Here is a 21,539-nt window from a genome sequence, read left to right as displayed (position 1 = left end):
CCCAAACAGTTCACAACTTATGAGAATATGTAGTTACAGATTCTAAAAAATGAACTAAGAAGCCAGAAGCTGGAGAAGCTGGATTTCAGAGCTTTTTCAGATTCTTAGAAACTGGCTACCAAACAGCTGCTTCTTAGAATATAAAGCTCCCCAAACAAGCCCAATGACTGGCCCATCTCTGTCTGCGAAATCTGGCCCATAGTTGTGAGAGGTATTTTCGACTAAACAATGGGCCAGGCCCAACATTGTCCACGTCTGTTGGGCCATTCCGGAACTTTTAGAACGGTCGGCCCATGGATCTTTTGCTCAGGCCTGTTCATGTCTTTGATGCCAGAAACTGATGAAGCTCTTCGCTTCAATTCTCTCTGAAAAAAGAAAATGTATTCCTGTGTGTGTGTGTGTGTGTGTTTTGAGATGAATGCCAGCGTGTTGCTGCAGTGCTCTGGGATCCTTATTCTCCGGATACTCAGAGTAAATGGCTTATAGTATCCGTCTCAAGTTGATAGTAACATGCAAATTAAATTTACCCAGCTCAATGGGGCTGTCAGAGTGAGGTACGTACTGCCTGAGTTCATAATAAGGGACAGTAACAATCTAATTTAAGCAGGACAGCTGCAATCTAATTTGAAGCAGCGCTATTGTCTTGCATGATTCTTCAGATACGTCTGCCGGAAAGAAGACGGGAGCCCTACTAGTATTACATAAGTGATTCTATTAAAGCCCGGTTTAGATTCTAACTTTTTTCTTTAAACTTTTAACTTTTTATCACATCGAACTTTCCTATACACGTAAACTTCTAACTTTTATATCGCATCGTTTTAATTTTTTTAAAAAAAATAATTTTAACGTGGAACTAAATACAACCTAATTTAAAATCTGAATGCCTGACGTCGTGATCCCTCGTATTTCTCCTAGAAATTCCTGTTCTTCTCTGCTTGTCCCTGCACGACGCATTTGCCTCGGAATGCTGTTTGCTGATACGGTCGTTGGGCGGTGGTCAGAGTGCGGCATCGATGGACAATAGTCAAACAGACCACCAGGAGACACGCACAGGTCCAAATCTTAGAGGAAAAATAAAGAAAACAATATACTACTACCACTCCGTATTGGAGTATATCTTTTTATTTGCATGTAGCCAAACACTCCAGGAGAAAAGAAGACATTGGGATGGAAATCCGAGAGCTAGTTCAGTTCAGTAGCACGAAGGCTGTATTTTAGATCTAAAGTTTGGATCCAAACTTCATTCCTTTTCCATCACATCAACCTGTCATACACAAAACTTTTCAGTCACATCATCTTCAATTTCAACCAAAATCTAAGGTGTGTTTGGTTGCAAGGATGGAATGGGATGGGATGGGACGAACCCACTTTTGAGGTTATTTGGTTGAGAGGTGAGTGGGATGGGTTGTTCCCTGGAGAGGAATATTCCTCTCAGATCCGAGACCAACTGATCCGGCAAATTCTGGCGGACGAACTCGTCCTAGTTAGGACGAGCGAACAGCGTGACCCGCTCGAGCTCGAGGCCAGCCTGCGCGCTCGCCCTACTCGCCCTCAGGAGCAGCGGTAGACACCGGCGGGCTCGACGACAGCGACCGTGGCCGCAGCGGGCTCAGCGACGTCGACGGCGACCGCAGCGGGCTCAGCGATGGCGGCCGCGGCCGCGGCAGGCTCGGCGACGGCGACTGCGGCCGCGGGGGCTCGGCTCGGCGATCGCGGGGGGCTCGGCGACAGCGACCGTGGAGGCTCGATGACGGCGACCGCGGCCGTGGGGGGCTCCGCGTCCTCTGCCTGCTCGCCGCCGGCCTGCTCCTCCAACCGCACCCCTGCTCGCCTGTCCGTGCTCCTCCTCTGTTCGTCCGCCTGCTCGCAATATTGCGCCGCTCCTCCTCCTCGCCGCCAGCCATCGTCGCACCTCTGCTCGCTCTCCTCTTTCTCGCTGACGGTGATAGCAAACGGCGCTCATCCCATCTATAGCTCATCCCTTCAACCAAACAAAAAATTGGGATTGTCCCATCCTACAAACCAAACATGTAAATGGAATCATCCCAACCCCAAAATTAGGAATGGTTTCATCCTATCCCACCTAGTCCCGAAACCAAACACACGCTAAACTTTGTGCTGAACTAAATACAACCGAAGTTTCAATGGCAGCAAATTCCAGTAGGAAGTTTCGACAGAGGAATCGTTCCGACTGGCACTTCACATCATTTCGGCGCAAGTAGACGTCGTATGCACATGCAAGCTACTAGCAGCTGGAAGCTGGTATAGGCATGTAAACTGTACGCCGTATCGTGAGTGTATCCAGCTGCAGCAAATCTTGAGCCGTCGATGCCAAATCTGGGGTGTATCTTCGTAGCAATACGCGAGCGTGCATGAACAGCACTGGCCGGAAATTTGATCGGATCCATCATCTGCTAGTAGCAGTGAATGGCCTCAATTGTTTCCATTAGTATAGGGCCGTGTTTAGTTACAAAAATTTTCTTTAAATTACCAACTTTTACATCACATCAAAACTTTTCTAGACACATAAATTTCCAACTTTTTCGTCACATCATTCCAATTTCAACTAAACTTCCAATTTTGATGTGAACTAAACACAGCCTAGGTCGCTACCCGGCCTAAAAATGCAAAGTACAGATAGTTCCTAATTTTTTTTCCTCAAAGACGTTACATCGAATCTTTGGATATATGCATGGAGTACTAAATATAGATAAAAAGAAAAAATAATTACACAGTTTGCATAGAAATCGCGAGACGAATTTTTGAGCCTAATTAATCTATGATTAGCCATAAGTATTACAGTAACACACATGTGCTAATGATGGATTAATTAGGCTTAATAAATTTGTCTCGCGGTTTCTAGGTGAGTTATAAAATTATTATTTTAATTCGTGTCTAAAAACCCCTTCCGATATCTGATCAAACGTTTGATGCGATATCTAAAAATTTTGATTTCGTGAACTAAACAAGACCTACGTATTGCACTGCAGTACTCGACGGATCGGATAAAGAAATGAATGCAGATCGAGCAGATAGCCAGGCCGCTGACGAGGAAATAAATAACCACACGAGCAGTAAAATCACTCGTACTCACTGTGAGAGTGAGGTCTGGAATAGTTAATGGCGTCAGGTGGCTGCGTCAGCCGTGCCTTCACTGCAGTCAACAGGCTGGCCCCCCAACAGTGGATCAGGAGAGGGGGTGACAAGGTGATGTGCTCGCGTTGCGCACAGCTGCAGTCTAGCGTGGCCGCGTCGTGGGGGTTGGTTGAGAAGTTGAGATGTGAGGCGCGGGCGGATGCGTGGGCGCGAAGTCGCCAACGGCTAGGTTGGGTTTGAAGCTGGGAAAAGGGCGTTTTCCAGCTCAGACGGAGCGACAAAACCACCGACCTCGGCGACCGCTTTCCAGCTGCTACCCCACCACCACCACCAGCCCACCAGCGGCAGCGTCTCGTCCACGGAGGAGCGGAAGACGGGGAAGAGCGCGCGCGTCTCCTACATTTGCATGATGATACATTGATACTCCAGTACTCTCTGTGTATCATCAGATCGATCAACCGCATCACATGGACTATAAATCGTATACTGACTCGATCGTTACTACGGGCACGATCAAGTGGCAGTTGAATAGTAACGGCAAAAAGGGAGCCTACGCGGGATACGAGCATGGTGATCAACTCGATCGACGCACAAGCCGCACAAGCCAGAAACTGAGAACGTTTCAGAGTCACACGGTCTCCCATCTACTAGAGCTCCTACACGCACAAAATCACAAAAATTAATTACACCCCATATAAAATCACAGTGACCAGCCACTCCAGATCCAAAGACAACACCAGCAAGCAGCATTTACATGCGATTTAACGTGTTAATAAATCGAAAAGGTACACGCGCCTTTTTCCATCCATCTACGGCTACTTTCCTGCACGATCCAAGCGGCCGGTCAGGCAGGCCAGGCAGCGGCTGCACCGAACCCGTGCCGCTGCGCCCCAAACCCCACCACCATAAAACCCCATCGCCTCCACACCCCAGCACAAACCGACTCGGCCGCTGCTGCTGCTGCTGCACACGCCATTTTTGAATGTGAGAAAGAGAGGGAAACCCAACCAGGAGAGGGCAATGCCGAGGTCGTCGTCCTCCTCCAAGCCGATTCTCGGGAGGGCCATGGCGATCCTGGCGCTCCCGCTGACCCCGATATCCAAGGCCAAGGGCCCCATCGCCAGGAACCTGCTGCTCTTCAAGAAGCGCGGCGCCGCCGGGAAGGCTCGCCGGATGCTGTCGTCGTACGGGTACAAGCCGCACCGCCACTACAACTACGACTACGTCGGGGAGTACCAGTTCTCCCCCTCCAGCTCCCCGCTCATCGCGTACCCTCCGGGCGTCTCGTCGTGGCGGAGGGCCACCAAGAAGCGGAGGAGCAAGGCCAGGATGATCCTCGCCTCCCTCCTCTGCGGCGGCGACGGCGACCTCGACGTCGCCGTGCTCGACGGCTTGCCTCGAGCCGACGAGCCGCGCGCCGCCGTGGAGTGGGAAGAGTGCCGCCGCGACGGCGGCGGCGCGTACGGCGAGGGTGATCAGTACGAGGAGGAGGAAGAGGAGGAGGACGACGACGAGGGGGTCGACGGCCGGGCGGAGCGGTTCATCGAGAGGTTCTACGAGGAGATGAGGCTGCAGAGGCAGCGCTCTCTGGTCCAGCGTCTCCTCTGAATCGAGCCATCCAGCTCTGCTCTGCTCAATGGCCTCTGCTCTGCCTTCGCTGCGTTGGATCGCTTCCCTGCCTCTTCTGCTGCCGTAGCTTCTTGGTAGGATTAAATTGTCGCTATCTTAGCTGCAGCTTCTTCATGTTCTTGTTACTTCATTGCATCGTTTTACCGTTGCTGCTGTATCTGTTTATCAGTCTGTGGGGAGAACTTTCTTTTCCCTGCTTCAATTCAGTCTTTACATTTCCATGTGTTTTGTGTACTACCCTTGTTGAGCTTGAATATTTGTCCTGTGCTATCTTTCTTTTTACTCTGATGGCACATTCAGTAATACCATGGTTTCTGTCAGAATTGTTCCTACATTTGTTTGTCTCAAAATTGCAAGGAATCTTGGTAAAAGATAAACAAGGAATAGCTACAATAGGTGGGAGCAAATCATGGAAAAGTTCAGAGACACTCCATGGTGCAGAGCCTGATCTCCCGTGCAGTGTAAAATAAGTTCATCGAGGAAGGATTTTGGGGAAAATGTTGCTCCGAGAACTGGCACTATTTTGTTCTCTAATTCTTGCATGTTTCCTGCAGAGCTGTAGTTAGTACAACTATTTAAACAAGTTGAACATGTGCTAATGTAGAAATAACAATTGCATGTTGTTCGCAAGGAAATTTATTCAGAAAACCCACCTACATGCTACAAGACGCGCATTGACAACAAAGGATGAGTACAATCCTCGGTATGTCAACGACATAACGATCTAGAGTACCAAGTACTACGTATAATATGTGTATTTGATAGATCCAGCAAAAGTGACTTTCTGCATGTTGCAAGTCTGTGCCGTACAATTCCTTCAGGTTCTAACACCTTTATTCAGTCATCATCAAGGTCCAGCAGGGTTACAAAGGGTTGAAAATAGGGATGGTACTTTTAACATGTTTCAATTAGGCAACAAAAGAAAGTCTGGGGGCGCTACGATCTTACATGAGTCTGTACAAAATTTCCTTGAGAGGAATACAAACATATCAGCAGAGTATTATTTATAGGTGATCATCATGTGAACCAGAAGTCTGAACTCTGAAGTTGTCCAGACCTTTAGATCAACTGGAACCATGTACAGGCCTTTCACCATTGGTCAAATGCAAACTCATCAACAAGAGCCTCAAGTATGTCATGCTCAATTGCAATGCTGATATCAAATGCTTCCACTTGACATGCATCCCACCTGGGAGTCATTTGGTCCAACTCTTTCTCAGCAACTCGATTGGGTGTAGTTTCTCTAGTTTCCCTCCAATTGCAGATCTCCTTCGATATCTCCCTCTTCAACAGATCTTCAGTCAAACTGAGAGGCAGTCTCAACCATGCCTTGTATCCGCATTTGCCGAAATCGCAGAATTTTGAATTCACTGATTCAATAATGCAGTCGAATATGAAGTTGGTTTGTTGATACTTCTTTTCTTCTGTGAGACCTAAGCTCTTTGACCCACCAAATAAATCCATAATAACTTCAAGCATTTCAATGATAAAACAATGGAGTGATAGATTTGATGTTTTGGTAGACAAGGGGCTATTGCCTAACAGCAATTCAGCATTTGAAATGGCTTCTCCGATGCTGTGGAGCCTAGCTTCTAACAGCTTGAAATCACGCGCCATCAAATTATGTACAGAAGACATTTTATCAATTCCATGAAATATTTCTTCAGCATCGGTCTTCGTTTTGTCAATAGATATTGCCAAATCCACAATGTCAGACTCCAAATTAAAGAGATCTTCCATTTTGTTTTCAATTGACACAAAGTATTCTTTACCCTCTGCAGGGACAGAAAAAACAATAATAAAGAACCGATTATGGTTCATTCTATCGAAGTAAAAGTAGTACCCATTGATCAATGCATTTCAAAGTTCAGCAAGCATCCCTGAGTGTATGAATAAGTAACTACTTTCTAGTTTAGAATTCAAGATGATACAAATAATTTACCATTTTTTTCGGTTGGACTTCCTAACGATGAAGTATCATTCGAGAAGCATGCTTCGAGGACTGAAGTTGGACTTGGTTGGTTGGGCTCATTGTTCATGCAAGTAGCAGAAGATTCAACCTCTCTGTCCCTCTTGAAACAGAACAAAAGAAGTCCAAATTTCAGGGGTTAACAAAACAGCATGTACTAAGCTACTCCGACCTTACAACGAATGTCAAGTCATTAAAGTAGTGGTAAAAATAAAAATGGCTTCTGACAGATACCAACTTGGTTCACCATTAGATTTTCATGGCAAACCAGGTATAGGTTTATAGAACAGATTCAGCAGCAGAGTTCACTGTTTGAAAAAATGGTACTATGTATAACCATCACATGTTTATTGTTGAAAGAGGTGTTGCTACAATTTAACAAGATTACATTTATGATGTAAAGGCAAATGGCAAAAACCATAAATTTAACAGTTGACATTGCAGCAGCATGCTGATATTTTAAACTGACCTGGTAACAGTTCTGAAAGTCATGCGACTGATCATTGGAATTGCATGCACTCATATTGTTGTTTAGACAGTCTACTGCATCAGAGTAGTTGCTATGCTGAGAATTGTATGCATTGGAATAGTTACTATGTTGAGAATCTGAAGTGTTTGTATCATTAGTGAGGGCAGAAATGAGCTCTTGAAGCACTGATGCAGTTAATTTTCCTGAAAGAGCATCACTTGATTCAATCCTATCAGACAAACCAAGCTCATTAATTTTTGCTTTCAGTAGCCTGCTAAACTCCTCTTTCTCAGAACTACCCACAACAGAAGGTGAAGATTCAACTACCGGCAATCTTGTACTACAACTGGTACTAATAACTTGTGTCCTTCTGCACCCTCTCTTCTCTGAAACTTTGCTTTGCGATGAATTCCTTGTCACTGGGTTCACAGATGAACTAGATGCAAATGCAACTGGATTATTAACTTCTCTGTTACAGGCTGCATTGTCACGGCCTACATTCTTCCGTGATCCCCTTTTTTGCCCAGATACAGTACTGACTGCAATCCTACTTGTGGTTGTGGATGTCAATCCACTCCGGTCAATCGAGCTTCGGCGAGTGTTTCTTTGTGGATTGCTTGAACCCATTACCTCCCTGCGACTGCTTCTTTGTGGAGTGATTGTACCCATCAACTCCCTTCTTTGACCAGAACCATGGTGTGCAGCTCTCCTACTGCCAGACATCAGTTCGCGAGCACTACCAGCAGCAGGATGAGTGGAACTAACCAAGCTCCGAGATCCAATATTCCCCTCAACATCTTGCAGAGAGTGAGTTCCTCGCTTGCGCAATGACCTCTCTTCTCCAGCTCGAACGCCAGCACCACTCGATCTCATTCTTGAACAGTTGCTCAGTCTGTCAGTTCTTGCCTTGTGATCCTTGGGCATGGCGTCCGCACCAGAGCTGCTTCTACTCACATTTGCATCATCAAAACCCGATCTTAGCACCACTATTGCATCACCACTTACTACATCTGCAGCATCAGAGCTGCTTATTGTGTCAATGGAATGCATCTCATGCCTACTGGAAGTAATGACATTGTCCCATTCTGTCTCCGCCGGAAGAACAGGAGGCTGGGCAACGACCGGCTGCAATCTGGACGAACGCTCTAATGGCAGGCTATCAGAGCGAGACAGGAAGTCATCAGGCATACTTGAGCTTTGCAACGCATTGGAATGGCCATCCATGCGATGCTGCGGGGAGGAGCAGGCGTACGCGAGGGCCAACCTGGCACTCGCCCTCGAGCTCGCGCGAGCGCTAGGCTCCAACAGCTTGGTCGCCGCGGCATGCACGAGTCGGCTCCGCCTCGGGCTCCTCGCCGGCAGGTCGGCGCCGTGATGGTTCCTTGCCGCAGGCGATAGCGGCGGCGGACGCTGGCTCGGAGGCAACACCAGGACCACGTCTGGCTCGTCGGCCCGCGGCGTCGGTGATGCCACCTCCACCTTCCTCTGCTTCTGCGGCCTCCGCGCCGCCGGGGGCGCGCCGACGGGGCCAGTGGCGGGCCACGACTCGAGACCCATGAGGCGCGCGACGACGCCCACGCCCGGAGCGGCGACACCGGCGGCGGTTGCGGCGGAGGACAAGCGAGGCGCGGGAGGAGGATGCGAGGCCTGAGGCGGGGACGGGAGCCTGCGCGGGGAAGAGCGGAGCGAGGTGGGGAGGAGCCTGCGCGGCGAGAAGAGGCGGCGCTTGCGGGCGAGGCGGCGGTGCCAGTCCAGGAGGTGGAGCAGCACGCCGCCCGCGCACCCGCCGCCGCCGCCGACGAACGGCGCCGGCCTCTTCTCCACAATGGCCAGGCTACTCATCCTCCTCCTCCCTCCGTCTCTGCCACCTTGTCAAACCTCCTCCTCCTCCGTGGAGAGACACTAGTGATCGTTGCTTCTTTTACTCGATCGATCGATCCACTTGTTGTTTTTACCGACCTGCGCTTCGATTTGGGAGTAAAAAGCGAGGGCGTGGAGGGGTGTTGTAGTAGCTGGCACGCAACGGCAGCTAGCTATAGAGAGCTTCGTCGTCCTCCTCCACCTCGGCACGCGCGGCGAGGAGGAAGGTCCAGTCCAGGAGGAGGCAGGAGCAGCAGGATCGAGCGGTGGTCCCGCCTGTCAATGAGCGTTAAAAAGTTGTCGACCAGGGGTAGGTGATGACAGGTGGGGCCGACGGCAGCAGGCCCCGGTTGTCAGTGACTGTGGGGCTGCACACGAACGCGGAAAGGAAGAACGCGTCGCGCGGAAGCCAGCCTTCCTCCGCTCGCAAAGCTCCGCGCGGGAAGCGAGGCGACCGGACCTGAGCAAGAGGGGCTGCTACGGTGTGTGGCTGGTGCTGGGGCCCACTCGACGGTGAGGCAGCTGGTGGTCGTAGCTCCGGTGAGCACTGCGGTTTGACCGGAGGTGGCCGTGGAGTTCGCCGGACGGTGTGGAGGGAGCCAAGGGGGAAGCAAAATGGATGGAAGAAGTGATCAAAGATGTGGAACGCTTGGAGCTGCTAATTTAAGCTCGCTGCACGGTTAGTGTGTGGCCTAGTACGTGCGAAATATGCGGTTTTTTTTTTCTCTCCCCATTTTCTGTTTCTCTTTTCTTCGTGCGGTGACCGGTCAAATTATTTCTCTCTTTCGGAAAGCAACAAAAAGATGGAAAAGAAAAAACCACTGACCAAGTGATAAAAAGCTACCTGTCGGATCACCGACACGAGCAAACTCGTCCGCTCTCTGTGCACATTGCTACTGTCACGATATAATAATCCATCGCTAATCATCGGCAGCAGATGGCTGCATGCATATGCCTGCATAGATGTTATCGATCCGGGGACTCTACGTACTGTACTCCTTAAGCAACGGTTAGTCGCTGGGGAAACGCGACAAGCCGTAGCGTCCACAGAGTAGAGACGAGAGAGGCGAGAGGTGTCCGGTTGGTGGTAGGTGAGACGAGATCTACTCTAGGCGCGCGGCCGCGAGACGACACGACACGAGAGAGAGTACGGCGACTGCGCTACGAGACGGGCTCCGGCTTCCGCGTGTGCACGGGCCGAGGCTCCCACCGGGGCGGCGGATCGTACTGGAGTACGTACGTGGGGGAGTCGGTGTCCCCGCTGGCGTTTTCACTAGTCGCCCTGTCACGTCCGTGCAGGTGTGGGATCTAGCGGGCTCCCTGTGCCGCGTGGATGGGATATTGGTCAAAGTCGAGCCGTATCATATCGCTGCACGCCTGCCGGGCGGACAGCCGCGCACAGGGTCTTGACACGGGCGAACAGTACGACTCGTTGTCGGTTCAGATCGATGGGTTTTGCTTTGCACCGACGACCGCCCCGCTGCCGCTAGTACTAGTATTGGCCCATTGCCGTGGTTTACCCGAGCCCCTGGCCTGGCTATTGGCCCATTGCCGTCGTTTGCTGCCTCGGCAAGCAAAGCAATGTTTTTGCAGTGTTTTTGCAGCGGAGCAGTACTCCTCTGCATTCTGTGTTTTCAGATCGGGAAGTGAAAGTCGCAGCAGCTGGGAATCTCAGGTTCTGTTTAGTTCGCGAAAAAAATATATCTAGGTGTCACATCGAATATTTGACCGGATGGAAGAGGTTTTTGACATGAATGAAAAAACTAATTTCATAGCTTATCTGAAAACCGCGAGACGAATTTTTGAGTCTAATTAAGCCGTTATTAGCACATGTGGATTATTGTAGCAGTTATGGCTGATTATTGACTGATTAGGCTCAAAAGATTCGTCTCGTGATTTCCTCGCAAACTGTGCAATTAGTTTTTGTTTTTATTTATATTTAATGTCTACATACATGTGTTTAAAATTTGATGTGACGTTTGTTCGGTAAATTGAGACAACTTGTAGGCTGTGTTTAGTTCAGCGCAAAGTTTGGATTTTGGTTGAAATTGAAAATGATGTGACTGAAAAGTTGTGTGTGTATGACAGCTTAATGTGATGGAAAAGGATCGAAGTTTGGGTCAGTTGTTGTAGTAGTAGTTTATTTTTGTTCGGATGATTTCTAAACAGGAATTCGGCTACTTTCGAGCATATTTCTCCAACGGTTAAAGTGGTGCGTTTCATATAAAAAAATATTTTATACCGAATTTTCCTACAAAATCAAACATATTAATTTTTAAATTGGTAATAGTTGATCCTCAATTAATTTTAATGTTTGTTACACAGTCAAAAAACAATCCCAAATTCTTCCATCCGTCCTTCACGACTCATGAGTTCCATGACTTCTTCTCTAAAAAAATGAGTTCCATGACATCGCATTTCAGGTCTGGCAAAATGACTTCACATTTCTCTACTATTACAAAAATTAAATATGTTTTTACCGGTACTTTGGTACGTCATTCGTGTATGAGTCTGTTTTTAAGTTCGTTCGCTTTTGTAAACACAGATCGGCTTTTAAACCCGTTCACTTTTGAAAGTATAGAAGAAATCGTATAAGAATTTTTTTTAAAAAAACTCGCATCCTAGCTTGAGATGATTTGACTCCTAATTACAACACATGTTTTTCTAACAAAATATATATCAAAGCGAATTTAACACAATGAATTTTACATTAACTAAACCATATAATAATAATATTATTAAAATAGTCTTCACCCGTTATAACACACGAGCATTTTTCTAGTTAGTTAAAACCTTACTCCTCCATTTCAATTTGAGTATCACAAAAAAATTATAGTTCTTTCAAAAATAAAAGATTTTTTCATAGTTCTTTCAAACACAATCATCATATGCTAAGTGTTTCTTCATTTATTTACGTAAAGAGTAAATGGACATCACTTTAAAGAGTGATACTATCCATGGGACACGAAGCATAGAGCATCTTGATCGATAACAATTAATTTCAGAACCATAAAAGTTGTGTAATCTTTATCTCAGTGTTCTTTGCTTACATGATGATAAGTTTGGGATGGAGGAATTATTACCCTTGCTAATTATCTAATTAATTAGAAGTCTCAATAAATATTGCCACCCTCTCTTATTGCCTTTCACGGCAGTTCCACCACCACCTCAACTGATCAACAAATGCTCTTAATTAGCAACCTATTTAAATGGAGGTCCCTCAACGTTGGTTTCCAAGATGATGTTATTATCTTAACATTAAATGTGGGCTCATAGAATTTACTAGGATTAAATTAGACTAGCCCATTTAATTAGCTGTATAAGTAAAATTTGTTGATAATAAGTATATACTAAATTAACGGCACAAGTAGAATATAAGCTCGAACTAAAAGCAGAATGGCGCAACATGACAATACTTGAAGGTGACTCGACGGAACCATATGTAAATAACGTTATGTGAGTCATCGTGATTGACAAGTCTGCCTATCTTTAGTTAATCTACGAGTCATCACTTTGATCACGGTCACACGACGATAGCGATCTGGTGAGTAAAAAGATTAGGGGCTAATATAAGTATGTGTTTGGCACCACAGCCTGCAATTTCTAGATGTGTCATTTAATCCCGGTTTCATTGATAATCGCATGAAGTTTAGGCTTGTTAAAAGTGAAAACACTGGTGGAGAAACCATCTTTCATCGGTCGGGCTAATTCCACAATAGTCCCGGTTGCAACAAAAACCGGGACTAAAGATGATCTTTAGTCCCGGTTAAAAAGGGTAACGGGTATATTTGATCTTTAGTCCCGGTTGGTAAGATCATCTATAGTCTCGGTTCAAATGCTGCCAGGGCCTGTCAGGCTCCCCCGGGATGTTTAGTCCCAGTTAATAACACCAACCGGGACTAAAGATCGTATCTTTAGTCTCGGTTGATATTATTAACCGGGACTAAAGATCCCGGCGATCTTTGGTCCCGGCGATCTTTAGCCCCGGTTCATAACACCAACCGGGACTAAAGTTCCACCCCTATATATATGTCTTCTTCCTCCTCCAGCCCGAGCAAGCTTCAAAATTTCTTCAAAAAAGAGGGGAGGTCATGAAATTTCTAGTGAATTTATTTTGGTGATTATATACAAATCGGAGGTGCCTAAAAGGTTAGCAACTTCATCCTCCAATGTTTTTTTTATATTACATTTGGAGCTATGTTTTGCATACTTTTTTGTCTCCAAAATTTTGTTGTTAGTTGATGAGAGAGAAAATTTGTGTGGAGAAGAAAGAATATATAGAAATTTAGTTTATTTGCTAAAGAAGGTTTTATAAAATAGTTGAGAAGGAAAATATAGTGAAAGTTAATCTTGAATAATAGAAAACAAAGTAAAATGAAAAATTAAAATAAGTACAACACATTAATATTAGTTTAAAACTTTATAAATAGTAAATATATAATTATTCAGTGTAATATGTCATAATATTTGTATGAATAATGATATGTCATTATTGTGTGACTGTTGAAAGAGTTTGTAATTATTTTATAATTATTGTATGACTGTTATTATTGTACGAATAATTATGTGTGTACGATTTTTTTCATGTCATATAGATGGATAGCAATGGATGTACGCTGACCGGCGGTCCAAAGAGTTTATTGACGGCGTGCATTATTTTTTGAGAGTGGCCGAAGCTAACAGGTAAAAGGGTTTTATTTGTTGTCCATGCAATAAGTGTAAGAATCAGAAGGAGTATTCTGCATCTAGGACTATTCATTTCCACTTGTTTGAGTCAGGGTTCATGCCAAGCTATAATTGTTGGACATCCCACGGAGAGCAAGGTGTTGAAATGGAAGAAGATGAAGTGGAAGACGACAATATTCCGGACTTTGCTCAGTACGCTGGATTTGAAGGAAATCAAATGGGCGAGGAGGAAAGGGATGCTGATGGTAACAACGTTGCGGATGATCTTGGTCAGATGTTGCAGGACGCTAAGGAGGATTGCGAAAGTGAAAAGGGGGCCCATAAATTGGACAAGATGTTAGAGGACCACAGAACGTCATTGTACCCAGGTTGCGAGCAGGGGCACAAAAAGTTGGATACCACTTTGGAGTTCTTGCAATGGAAGGCAAAAAATGGTGTTAGTGACAAGACATTTGGCGATTTATTGAAACTCGTCAAGAACATTCTTCCAGAGGGAAACAAGTTGCCCGAGACAACGTACGAGGCTAAGAAGATAGTCTGCCCTCTAGGACTGGAAGTTCAGAAGATTCACGCATGTCCGAATGATTGTATCCTATATCGCGGTGAGGAGTACGAGAACCTAGAAGCATGCCCTGTTTGCAAAGCACTACGATACAAGATTAGACGAGATGATCCAGGAGAAGTTGACGGGTAGCTAACGAAGAAGAGAATTCCTGCTAAGGTGATGTGGTATTTCCCTATAATACCACGGCTAAGGCGTTTGTTCAGGAACAAGGGGAATGCTAGAATGATGCGATGGCACGCTGAAGAGCGTCAACAGGACGGGATGCTGAGACACCCCGCCGATGGTTCGCAGTGGCGAAACATCGACAGAAAATTTAAAGACTTTGGAAAGGACACACGAAACATACGGTTTGGTTTAAATACGGATGGCATGAATCCTTTTGGAGAGATGAGCAGCGGCCATAGCACTTGGCCCGTTACGATGTGTATCTACAACCTCCCCCCGTGGCTATGCATGAAGAGGAAGTACATAATGATGCCGATTATAATTCAAGGCCCCAAGCAACCTGGTAACGACATCGATGTGTACCTAAGACCACTGGTCGAAGATCTTAAACTGTTGTGGAAGAAGGAAGGTGTCCCCGTGTGGGATGAGGACAAACAGGAGGAGTTTAACTTACGAGCGCTGCTGTTCGTAACCATCAACGATTGGCCTGCACTTAGCAACCTATCCGGGCAGTGCAACAAGGGGTACAAGGCTTGCACCCACTGTATGGATGAAACAGAAAGTACGTATCTTAAGCACTGTAGGAAGGTTGTTTACATGGGTCATTGTCGATTCCTTGCAGCAAACCACCCGGTACGGAAGAAAGGCAAGCACTTTGAACATAAGGCGGACCACCGTACGAAGCCTAAACATTGCAGCAGGAAAATAGTGTTTGCTATGGTTAAAGATCTTAAAGTAGTGTTTGGAAAGGGGCCTGGCAGCCAGCCTATAGAGAGCGAAGATGGTCACGCGGTGATGTGGAAAAAGAACTCTATATTTTGGGAGTTACCCTATTGGGAATTCTTGGACGTCCGCCACGCAATCGACGTGATGCACCTCACTAAGAATCTTTGCGTAAACCTTCTTGGCTTCCTAGGTGTATATGGAAAGTCCAAAGATACACTGGAAGCACGTAATGATCTGAAGCATATGGAACAATGCGGTGACCTTCACCTGGAACCAAAGGAGAAAGGAAGCCATTACTTGAGTCCAGCCAGCTACACTCTTAGCAAGGCAGAGAAGGAAAGTATGTTTGAAAGCTTGGAGAGCATCAAGGTACCATCTGGATACTCCACGAATATAAAGCGAATAATAAGCACGAAGGAGAAGAAGTTCACAAATCTAAAGTCTGATGACTGTCACGTGTTGATGACACAGCTGCTACCAGTTGTAATAAGGGGTATCCTCCTAAACAATGTCCGGGCAACAATAACAAAGCTATGTGCTTTCATGAACACAATTTCGCAGAAGGTCATCGATCCTGATAGATTAGAAGCCCTGCAGAATGATGTGGTGCAATGTCTTGTCAGCTTTGAGTTGATATTTCCACCTTCATTTTTCAATATAATGACGCATCTGCTATGTCACCTTGTCAAAGAGATCGGTATTCTCGGTCCTGTGTACCTACACAACATGTTTCCTTTCGAGAGATACATGGGCGTTCTGAAGAAGTATGTTCGTAACCGTGCTCGTCCAGAGGCAAGCATCGCCAAGGGGTATGGAACAGAGGAGGTCATTGAATTCTGCGTAGAATTTATCGAAGACCTTCGCCCAATCGGGGTACCTGAATCACGCCATGAAGGGAGACTACGGGGAAAGGGGACTCTCGGAAGGAAAGCAATAATGACGGTAGACAACAATTTATTCCGTAAAGCCCATTTCACGGTTCTGCAACAATCTTCATTGGTGGCTCCCTACATCGAGGAGCACTTGGCTCTATTTCGCAACAGAAACATCAGTAAGTCCGATGCATGGATTACAAGGCATCACATTGATACTTTCTCCACGTGGCTGCGACAACATCTCATGGGTAACGAGACGATTAACCAACAACTGGCCTTCCTGGCGAGGGGACCATCTAGCTCGATCGCGACATTCCAGGGATATGAAATCAATGGGTACACATTCTACACGAGGGCCCAAGACATGAAGAGCACGAACCAGAACAGTGATGTTCGTATCGATGCCATGGGACACGATGGTACAACTGGCATGTATTACGGTGCCATCGAAGACATATGGGGAACTTGACTATGGACCTCTCAAGGTCCCTCTGTTCCGGTGCCAATGGGTTAGGTTGACTGGTGGAGGCGTAATGATTGATGACAGTGGGATGAAAACGGTTGACCTTAACAAGGTTGGATACTCGGACGAACCTTTTGTCCTTGCCAATGATGTAACCCAAGTTTTTTACGTCAAGGACATGTCTAGCAAAGGAAAAAAGGGCAAAGGGCCTAACGAGCCGAAGCGCCACGTGGTTCTCCCAGGAAAAAGAAAAATCGTCGGAGTAGAGGACAAGACTGACGAGGATTACGATCAGTTTGATGGGCAACCCCCTTTCACGGTGACGATTGACCCTAGCATCCTCCTATCAAATGAAGACACCCCTTACTCATGTAGCGATCATAAGGAAGGAACAATAGTGAGGAGAAAGTACGTGCGGTCAACCGTCACCGCCGATGTATTGCCATAATTGTTCTGTACACGATGTAAACTATGTTGGATGTACTGAATATCCATACAAATCAATTGTTGTATGGCATATGTTAAATATGTATGATTATTAGAATTTTTATCAAATTGAAATCATCCATATGCTAGTTATATATGATTATTAGATTTTTTGTTAATTATGTACGATTATTAGAATTTTAATCAAATTGAAATCATCCATATGCTAGTTATATATGATTATTAGAATTTTTAAAGGTTTTAAATCATGCACGTGGTATTTACATATGTTAATTATAATTTTCAACAATTTAATATCATGATATGCTAGTTATATATGATTATTAGATTTTTTATTAAAATCATACATGTGGTATTTACATATGTTAATTAGAATTTTCAACAATCTAATATCATGATATGCTAATTATATATGATTATTAGATTTTGTATTAATTTTAAATCATGCATGTGCTATTTACATATGTTAATTAGAATTTTTAACAATTTAATATCATGATATGCTAATTATATATGATATTAGATTTTTTATTAATTTTAAATCATGCATGTGCTATTTACATATGTTAATTAGAATTTTCAACAATTTAATATCATGCATATGCTAATTATATATGATTATTAGAATTTTTAACAATTTTAAATCATTCATGTGCTTATTATATATTATCCACGTATTCTACTACGTATAACAATAATTTTTCGAAGGTTTTATCATTAATTGTTCGACTTTAAATAATTGTAATGCATTATTTACTATTTTAGAAACACATATGCAATGAAATTCAAGACACAACTGCTATTATCTTTAGTCCCGGTTCCTAACCCTAACCGGGTTTAAAAAGAATTTGGAAATAGCGGGAAAAGATCTTTAGTCCCGGTTAGTGAGAACAACCGGGAGTAAAAATATCTTTACTCCCGGTTGGTTGTTCTCACCATCTCAACAACCGGGAGTAAAAATATCTTTACTCCCGGTTTACCAACCGGGACTAAAGAGGTTGGTAACAACAACCGGGACTAAAGATTCTTTAGTCCCGGTTGTTGTTACCAATCGGGAGTAAAGATATTTTTACTCCCGGTTGTTCTCACCAACCGGGACTAAAGATCCGGGGGTATATATATTCCTAGTGCGCCCTCGTCTTCTCCACCAACACTTAGACGTTTTTCGATCTCGACTTCTCCTTTGCCGCCACCGTGCCTAGGGCAACCCCGCGCCGACACCGCCGTCGTCTCTCGCCGTCGCTTGGCGGTCCTCGCCGCCTCCGCCGCAGACGCCGCTGCCGCATCACTTGGGTGAGAGCCGTCGCTGCCTCTCTCTCTCTCTCTCTCTCGATCTCGATCTCGATCTCCCTCTCTCTCCACGGCCGACGACCGACTTTGACGCGGCCACCGCTGCCGACGACGCCATCGCCACTACCACGAACGCCACCCCCGCCTCGAGCTCGCCACGCCGCCGGGCTGCTACGCCACGCCGCCGCGACGCCATGCCGTCGCCCCTGCCACTCCGCCGCCACCGCCTCGAGCTCGCCACGCCGCCGCGACGCCACGACGCGGCCGCCGCGCGCCGCCGCCGCGCCCCCACGCCGCCGGGCCCCCTCGCAGCCGCCGCCGCGCCCGCACGCCGCCGGGCCGGCCCACGGCGCCCCGACGCCGCCGCCGCGCCACTGCCGCGCGCGCCCAACATTGCCGAACGTGGTTGAAACGTGACCGAACGTGAACGATACGTGGACGACCTTTGAACGAACGCTGAACGAACGTAACGAAACGTTAACGAACGCGAACGAACGTGGACGAAACATTAACGAACGCGAACGAACGTGCACGAAACGTTAACGAACGCGAACGAACGTGAACGAAACGTTAACGAACGCGAACGAGCGTGAACGAAACGCTTACGAACGTGACTGAAACGCTTACGAATGCGAACGAGTGTGAACGAAACGATTACGAAACGCGAACGAACGTGCACAAAACGCTTACGAACGTGAACGCACTTGTACTAAAAGTGTGAGAACGAACACGTTTATACTAATACGATTTACTGGTAATACATATATGATTATATATGTAACTTGGCCCGTTTAGACTAATACATTTTCCTGGTAATGTTGCAGAGAAGACGTCGTCGTCGTCCCTCAAGCCGAAGTGGTAGCTAGCCATCGAAGGAATTCGCGCAGGCAAGTGATGTAAAGAAGTGATTGTTAGATATTTAATATAAGATTGTTAGACTTAGCATATATGATTATTACAATTTTAATATAAGATTGTTATCAATTTAATATAAGATTAGTAGCGATTTAATATGAGATTGTTATACTTAGCATATATGACTATTACAATTTTAATATAAGATTATTAGAGATTAAATATAAGATTGTTAGAGATTTAATATAAGATTGTTAGACTTAGCATATATATGTATGATTATTACAATTTTAATATGAGATTAGTAGCCATTTAATATAAGATTATTAGACAGCATATATGACTATTACAATTTTAATATAAGATTATTAGAGATTAAATATAAGATTGTTAGACTTAGCATATATATATGATTATTACAATTTTAATATGAGATTAGTAGCCATTTAATATAAGATTATTAGACTTAGTATATATATATATATATATATATATATATATATATATATATATATATATATATATATATATGATTATTACAATTTTAATATAAGATTAGTAGCGATTTAATATAAGATTGTTGTACTCAGCATACATATATGATTATTATAATTTTAATATGAGATTAGTAGCAATTTAATATAAGATTGTTAGACTTAGCATATATGATTATTACAATTTTAATATAAGATTATTAGAGATTAAATATAAGATTGTTAGAGATTTAATATAACATTGTTAGACTTAGCATATATATATATATATATATATATATATATATATATATATATATATATATATATATATATATATATATATATATATATATATATATATATATATGATTATTACAATTTTAATATGAGATCAGTAGCCATTTAATATAAGATTATTAGAGATTTAATATAAGATTAGCAGAGTTTTAATATTACGGTACGTAAATACATCCTATATACCTAACAAATATTTTTTGTATGCACAGATGGCTGATCGCAATTAGGAACAGATACTATACGATACAATCGCAGAGGGAAGCAGCCAGTACTGGAATGAAGGAGAGGGGAACGAGGATCCAAACCAGTACTTGAACGAGGAGGGGAACGTGGAGAGGGATGCGGAGGGGAACGAGGAGGGGAATGATGAGGAGGAGGCTAGTGGAAGTCATCCCTCCGCTGGACAGAAGAGGGCACGCGGACAACGTGGTGCCGCGAAGAAGATAGAGGGTCGGCACATCATAACTAAGGTGGACGAAGACGGCCGACCTAGTGCCCCGGCAGAAGCAGCCAAGAATTTTGTATGCCACAGCGGTTGGGTTGTGAGGGACAACGTGCCTGTCAGCACGGTGTACTGGCGCAGAACAAGGGCACGCGGGGATAATGACAACTTTGTCCCGGACTTAGAGAAAGAGATGCTGTGGACCACAATGCTCGAGACGTTCACGCTACCCGCGGGTACGGAGAACATAGTGAAACAGTGGACTCTGAAGAAAGTGGCAGAACAGTTCCAGAGCTTCAAGGGAGATCTCTACAAGAAATACATCCTGAAGGGACTAACACCGAACTTCGACGTATTCCCAAAGCTAAGGGATCATTGGGACGAGTTCGTTGCTTACAAGACAGGGCAACAAGGGCAAGCGATGATGGCCAGAAACAAAGACAATGCTGCCATGAAGAAGTACCATCACCACTTGGGGTCAGGCGGATATAGTGTCGCAATGCCGAAGTGGGAGGAGATGGAGGCAAGTTTGATTGAGAGGGGTATCGAACCGGCCACCGCTAAATGGCCGGATAAATCGAAGTTTTGGTACTATGCTCACGGTGGAATGCTTAACCCAGTTGATGGCTCCCTTGTCTTCAGCGATCAGATACGCGAGGCTGCCAGTCGACTAACGGACGCAGTGGTAGCCTCTTCTCAGGGCACATTCCGACCCGACAGAGAGAAGGATGAGCTGTCACTCGCCCTACAGACTCCCGAGCATCCAAGACGAACACGAGGGAAAGGCGTGATTCCCTGGAAGATTGGATTTAAGGAGGACATCCACACGTACAGGAGTCGGATGAGGAGCAAGAGAGATACCGAGGCGAAGATTGCAGATCTTGAGTACAGGGTATCGAGCTACGAGCTCAGCATGCAAGAGGAGGTGGCAAAGAAGGTGGATGAACGTATGGCCGCACATCGGTCCCAGGATCCCCAGCCGTACATTCATCCTGCAATGGTCAGCCCATCAGACAATCATAGCAGCTGCGCCTCAACGGGGCAGGTCGGATCACAGAGCATGGACGCCATGCAAACCCATGACGAAACCACCTGCCCCGTTGATGAGATCACGCAGCGGACACCATGTGAGCTGCATATTCCCTTCAAGAACTTATCAATCAAGGTATGCTCGTAGTTTGATGATTTTTGACTTGTACATTCCGCAAGTTGCTGCTTAGGTTGATTAC

General features: G+C 45.3%; 2 protein-coding genes across 2 annotated transcripts; one reads left to right on the top strand and one right to left on the bottom strand.

The window, feature by feature from the left end:
- The first annotated feature begins 4,038 nt into the window (after positions 1-4,038).
- On the top strand, positions 4,039-5,028 carry LOC127783157 (uncharacterized). The gene has a single exon (XM_052310398.1). It carries the CDS (start codon positions 4,117-4,119, stop codon positions 4,702-4,704), a length of 588 nt encoding a protein of 195 aa, XP_052166358.1. The 5' UTR covers positions 4,039-4,116; the 3' UTR covers positions 4,705-5,028.
- Positions 5,029-5,465: 437 nt separating this feature from the next.
- On the bottom strand, positions 5,466-9,662 carry LOC127783146 (uncharacterized). The gene is made up of 3 exons (XM_052310392.1): positions 7,164-9,662; positions 6,668-6,797; positions 5,466-6,500 (listed from the first exon to the last, which is right to left on the bottom strand). Exons 1-3 carry the CDS (start codon positions 9,003-9,005, stop codon positions 5,815-5,817), a joined length of 2,658 nt encoding a protein of 885 aa, XP_052166352.1. The 5' UTR covers positions 9,006-9,662; the 3' UTR covers positions 5,466-5,814.
- Between the last annotated feature and the right edge of the window lie 11,877 nt (positions 9,663-21,539).

Source organism: Oryza glaberrima, chromosome 1 (genome assembly GCF_000147395.1).
Source record: "Oryza glaberrima chromosome 1, OglaRS2, whole genome shotgun sequence".
NCBI classification, from domain to species: Eukaryota; Viridiplantae; Streptophyta; class Magnoliopsida; order Poales; family Poaceae; genus Oryza; species Oryza glaberrima.
The sequence above is the reverse complement of the archived record's forward strand: the minus strand, read 5'-3'. Positions and strand labels throughout refer to the sequence as shown.

Bases quoted from the DNA above. Each gene is read 5' to 3' on its own strand.
- LOC127783157 (XM_052310398.1), top strand. From the start codon at position 4,117: ATGCCGAGGTCGTCGTCCTCCTCCAAGCCGATTCTCGGGAGGGCCATG.
- LOC127783146 (XM_052310392.1), bottom strand. From the start codon at position 9,005: ATGAGTAGCCTGGCCATTGTGGAGAAGAGGCCGGCGCCGTTCGTCGGC. The intron at 6,798-7,163 runs GTCAGTTTAAAA...TTCTGTTTCAAG, and splicing joins ACTTTCAGAACTGTTACCAG to AGGGACAGAGAGGTTGAATC. The intron at 6,501-6,667 runs GTAAATTATTTG...CTGTCCCTGCAG, and splicing joins AAGTCCAACCGAAAAAAATG to AGGGTAAAGAATACTTTGTG.